General features: G+C 30.2%; 1 protein-coding gene across 1 annotated transcript; it reads right to left on the bottom strand.

The window, feature by feature from the left end:
- Positions 1-3,536: 3,536 nt before the first annotated feature.
- LOC18097130 (ferredoxin-1, chloroplastic) lies at positions 3,537-5,448 on the bottom strand. Its single transcript, XM_024597306.2, has 4 exons — positions 5,129-5,448; positions 4,926-4,989; positions 3,827-3,915; positions 3,537-3,732 (listed from the first exon to the last, which is right to left on the bottom strand). Exons 1-4 carry the CDS (start codon positions 5,348-5,350, stop codon positions 3,589-3,591), a joined length of 519 nt encoding a protein of 172 aa, XP_024453074.2. The 5' UTR covers positions 5,351-5,448; the 3' UTR covers positions 3,537-3,588.
- Between the last annotated feature and the right edge of the window lie 361 nt (positions 5,449-5,809).

Raw genomic sequence — 5,809 nt, 5'->3', positions numbered from 1 at the left:
TATATATTTTGTTTTAAATATTTATTTTTCAATTTCATCTCGGAAAATTTAATTTTTATATTAACTTTGGTCCTCAATTTTATAATTGTTATTTGTTTTTTCCTTATCATTTTTTTATTGAAATTTTTTATGTATCAAATTTGGTTCTTATTTTTTTTATTGTTACTTTATTTTATTTGAAATAATTTATGAAATGTTAATTATTATTATTTTAATTTTTTCATCTTTCATTTTATTTTTTATTTTTTAGATTTGATCTTTATTATTTTGATTATTATTTATTTTATTTGAGATAATTTATGAAATTATTTTTTTTTTCAATTTCATTCTCATTTAATTTTTTAATTTGTAAAATTTGTTCCTCATTATTTTAATAAACTTGAGAAAAATAAAATATTAATAAGTTATTTTCCAGCTCATTTTTCATAACATAACCAAACACTAGAAAGTGTTTTCCAACTTATTTTTCATTACACTACCAAACATCAGAAAATAATTTACTTTCCTGGAATTCACTTTTTTGAAATTTACTTTCTAAAAAAAAACTACTTTCCAGCAAACAAACAGAGTCTAGACCTTCATTCTAGCTCGTTTTAGATTCAACCTTAAGTCCTCGAAGGGCTTGGTTAAGTGACAAGGAAAATGGTTTAACTTGAGGTCATCCGTTCAAGTCTTGCTATTAACTCTTAGTGAGATTAGTTCAACTTGTGTGGATACCCTAAATTTCAACTTGTTGTAGAGGCTTTTGATTTGTAAATGAAAATACGCATTGTTCTTTGTCAAGTAGATGAGTAATGCTTTCATCTGTACACCCATTTCTGTAAAAAGAAAAGAATAGGGTTTAATCTTATGTGAGTAATTTAGGTTTAGATTTCTTGGCGTCAAAATCTCTAGGGTTTAACGACTCCTATCTGTTTGACCTTGTTTTTTTAATGTCTCTTTTAAATGGTGTTAACTCATGGGTTGTTCGGTGTTGTTTTTTGTTTTTTGTTCCTAATTGTTTTATATCAAAATTAAAAAAACTCATTTGTTTTGACTTATATATATATATATATATATATATATATATATATATATATATATATATATATATATATATATATAATAGCATTAGGGTTCTGAACGTTATCGTCTCGAGTTCCAGTTCAAGGGTAAGACTGCAGTCTCTTGAATGATAGCTAGTGGGTGGATGGTTTGCCAAAATCCGACCTTGCATTTTTGTATTTCAAAGTATATTTAAAAAACAATTATTTTTTTTATTTTTGTATATTTTAAATTATTTTTTTATATATTTTTATATTTTTTTGATATGTTGATGTTGAAAAATAATTTAAAAAAAATTATTTCAACATATTTTCAAACAAAAAAAATATTTTAAAAAATTATCACTACCACAATGTTGTTTATCACGGAATGTAAAAACAAGTACTTGGATACTAAGAACAAACCATCGGGCGAGCACTTAGAAGTTGGCAGACAGATTAATCCCATTTTCGATCAGAGTATCGCGAATAGCTGAATCTGTATACTGAGCTGTAAATCGATAGAATTTATTGTCTTACGTGGTTCTGCAATTGTGTCCAGATTGAAAGAATCGAAAGAATAGTCTGAATTATGTCTACACCCAGAAGGGCTACATCCTGACCTTGAAATTTTGCATTTTGCCATCGCCTCTTATATGGCATATGTATCAGATGAGTAACTTGGGTTGGTGGGCCTGTGTAGTGATCCAAGGCACCAGCGTTTGACACCGCTCCCATCATCATTCATCTCTGTGATTAACCCAAGAAACTTCTGGGCATTCTCTGACGAATTCAAACATGCTTTACGGCAAAGTTGTTAATTCTGTTCTGTTTTGTTCGGAATATTTACAATATTTTATATCAATTCAAAAAACAAAACAAAATAAAACAATTTTCATCTCATTTTAAATCTCGGTTTGTTCCGGATTTTTCGGTTAAATTTCGGCCGGAATATTCCGGTTTCGTTTCACATGTTCCGTTCCGGTCTTGAAAAATCATTGAATCAAATTGAACTCGGTTCAATTTAATCAATTAAATCACCCAAATATAAAAAACTCTTTTTCATTACTATTTTCAATAACAATAATATTAATAATAATATTGAAAATTATTATTACTATTTTCATTAACAATGATATTAATTTTTTAAAATTAGATTTATCACTAATATATATGGTTTATATTCATGTTGTTTTTTTCATGTTTATACTTTGTAGGAATTTGAACAAAATAAGAGATGCTTTAGATCTCATTAGTCTTGATAACATTGATCTAGTTTTATATTTAAAATATTTGTGTTAAAACATTTTACTTTCATAATATTTTAATATTTTGTTTAAGTTGAATTACTTTAAGTTAAAGATCTATTTAATCCTGACTATTTATAAATATTTTAAATTTTAAAACTATATTTGTTTGACATTGTATTTGTATTGTATAATTTATAATTAATTTATCTTGAATTTGAATTATGTTTGTTGAATTATATATATACATACTAATCTCATTAAAAATTAAACACATTCAAAATAATTAAAAAACAATAATCAATGTTCAAAAAAATAGCTAAATAAGCCAAGAAAATTGACATGGGAGGGAGGGGTATTAATTAAAAAAAAAACTTAAGAAATAGTTAAAAAAAATAGACATAAAAGGTAGGTATTAATTGAAATAAAAAAGTATCATCACAAGAAAAGCCCAGGCCCGTGTGCCTGGGCTTTTTTTTTATATTTTTTTAAAGGGATGATAACTTGTCAACCACCTCTGTTGTTTTTGGGGAAAATAGTCATACAACGTGTAGTCTACCAGCCCAGATTCCAGCCACAAGTATGATGACTGGAGAATTGAGCCTATCGGTTTTTTACCCTAAAAATTATTTTTCAACCCATTTCAACCACACAACATCGTACAAACACCCTTAGAATACTAAGAAACCAACATGTTAACCTAATAAACTCAAAAAACACTCTAAACCACAAAATCAAACCGGAAAAAACATTTCATCCTTGACTTAATTCTAGTTTTTTAGGCTACATTGAAACTTAAAACAACTATTATAAGACTCTTCTCGCTTAGTAGAACCCGTTGACACCAATTTTAACATGTTTGGTGATCATAATTGTCAAAAAATAAAAAAAAGCTTTCTCTCTTTTTATTGCAATCCAGTGACTCCTCTATGAAAAAAAAAACAGAAAAACAAGAAAAATAAAATTTAATACCAAAATGTAATTTGTCAAGATTAAAAGGATCGGTCATCTAACAACAAAAAAAGATAAGGGATGAAAATATACTTTCCAAACAACTTGCAATGTCGCCATTTATGTTATCCATGATTTTCACTTTGGTCCTCTATTTTAGAATTCAACCCTCCCCAAAATAAATGTACAAGTGCTTAAAATAATTTATTTATACAAAATAAAAGTTCAAGGATCAAATTAAAAAAAAAAACATTGCATCAGCATGATATATTGAAAAAATAAATAAAAGAAAGAACCCTTTTAGTTTATATTAATATTTATTCCAGGAAATCATACCGTGCTTTATTGAGAGGCTTGGTATATGCAATTCAGAATTTCGTTGTCTTTTTCGTCCTTTTTTTTCCCCCCTGAACTCTCTCATCCACTAAACAGAATTTTAGGTTGTTGCCTCTACAAATTGTGCAACGTTGGTGTAAAGAGCACATCCAAAAATCTGCCCTTCTACAAGGTCCCTAGAGCACAATGTCCGTAAATCTAAATTAAAGGTCATGTTTAGAATCTTTTTGTTACTGCAATAAAAAGAAATACAAAATAAAGGGCACAGACCTTCGACTTCAACTCAACAGAGATCCCTAGAGCTTCTGGCTGTCTAAGTTGTCCTGATTTTACACGTACAGCACAACTAGTGCAACAACCTGCAAGCACATAGCATTTTATCTCGAACAATTTTAACCAGAAAATAGCAAGAGCCATAGGCTGCAGGGTAAATACACAGGCAACCCTGTCTCCAGAAAAAAATCAGAAAAAAATGATCACCAAATGGCCTATCAGAAAGTGTAAAGTAAGTTTTTATATTGATTTGCTAGGGTTTAACACACATGCAAGAGATCTAATAAAACTAGCACTTTCTTCTGTATAAACTTAAGTTCTAGGTTTAATTGACACTGAAAACGCCATACTGCAGTGAGCTATAAGTTACTTAATACACCAAAACAAAGCTAAGAAAGAATTGATAAATAAACAAACAAACAAACAGAGAGCGAAAGGGCAATTATTCGTTGGAGAAGATGATTACTGGATAAAAGGTGTGAATGCGCTTCTTTCCTTTTCTTTTCTCCCTCCCCACTCGATTTCATAATAAGCTAAAATTAAAGACCATACCAAGGGAGACAGTACATCATATCTGACCAGAAAAACTTTAAATGCCCAAATCTTATAATTTGACCATGAGTCTTTCAGATCGTTCCATGGCAAACTCGTAACGATAAAATGTAAAACTTCATTAATCCTCTGGATTGAACCTTAGGACACACATTTATGCCAAATGGAAACAGGTCCAAAGGTGACAATAATTGGCCTCACTGCTATACGATGAAGCTTATTTGCCAGGAAGAAGAAGATACAAGGTACAGGCCCTCAAGTTTGAGAGCCTTTGCTGGCTATCACCGTAAATGAATGCAGAAGCAGCTCATTAAAAAAAAAAAACACTCGAAGCAGCATGCAGTCACATGAAAACATTTCCTGATAATAGGCAGGCACAGTTTAATTGTTATATTATTGGACCATAGCCATCTGGTTTTGGTGAAGTAATAACTCTGTCCTCTAAAATCTACTTTCTTATATGTATACACAGTGTGGGTGTGACAAAAACATCAAAAAGTCGAGCAATTCTATACAATAGTGTGATATCAGAGAACAATATTACCGTGCCTGCAAGCAAATGGAAGCGTGATGTTCTGTGATTCCGCTGTGTGCAATATATACTGGTTCTGCATTCCCACCCAAAGCACAAACAACATAGCATTTAATCTCCTGATTCAATTATAACAGCAATTCGATTCACTTGCAAGCTATCTATATTAGTAGTATTTTTTTTCCCGGGAAACAAACAGAGTCTAAATTCCGTACCTCTGGAACAAGGAACTCGTGAACCACTCCTCGTTGCCGATCATGAACAGTGACTTTACGAGGTGGAATCGACGGAGAGTTGCCCGTTCGATCGTTCACTCCTACTGAAGTTTGTAGCTCCGATGTCGTTTTAACACAGCGGCATTTAAGAGAACTGGAGTTTGGAGATGTAATTTGCTGGTAAAATGAGGTGAAGGAGTGGCAAGAAATGCTAAGGTCCATGGATTCCTCTACTTCTCCTCTCCTCTCCTCTCCTCTTCGCGTTTATGTTAAGAAAGGTCCATGGAGAGGTGGCCACTTGGTACTTCCGTTTGTAGGGAATCATTGCGTGTCACGCCACTTTTTTACTTGCACTCGTTTCGTACTTCTGTTTCTTTCTTTTTTTTTTCAAGATTTTTTTTACTAAAACTTCCTATCTTTTAAACGCTAATCAACCCTATTTTAAAACTTTTTTTTCATTAATTAATTTATACTTATTAATAAAATAAATTTAAAATATTATAGATTATTTTTTTTAATATCTAAATTGTCTTCCTAATTTCTAGATCTTCTTTTTTTGCTGCATCATTTTTATAACTAAGATCACAATTGAAATTGTGATTCAATCATATTATTTATAAAAAAAAATTAATTTTTTTTATCTTTAAATTATTATTTTATATATTTTTAAATCATTTTGAC

The sequence above is a fragment of the Populus trichocarpa genome, chromosome 3 (assembly GCF_000002775.5).
Source record: "Populus trichocarpa isolate Nisqually-1 chromosome 3, P.trichocarpa_v4.1, whole genome shotgun sequence".
In the NCBI taxonomy this organism is placed as follows: Eukaryota; Viridiplantae; Streptophyta; class Magnoliopsida; order Malpighiales; family Salicaceae; genus Populus; species Populus trichocarpa.
This window is presented reverse-complemented; position numbering and strand designations above follow the sequence as displayed.

What these genes read in the sequence shown, in the direction of transcription:
- LOC18097130 (XM_024597306.2), bottom strand. Translation starts at nt 5,350, where the DNA reads ATGGACCTTAGCATTTCTTGCCACTCCTTCACCTCATTTTACCAGCAA. An exon ending in ACGAGTTCCTTGTTCCAGAG is followed by an intron (nt 4,990 to 5,128) that starts GTACGGAATTTA and finishes GTGGGAATGCAG; the next exon opens with AACCAGTATATATTGCACAC. An exon ending in CTGTTGAGTTGAAGTCGAAG is followed by an intron (nt 3,733 to 3,826) that starts GTCTGTGCCCTT and finishes ATTGTGCTCTAG; the next exon opens with GGACCTTGTAGAAGGGCAGA.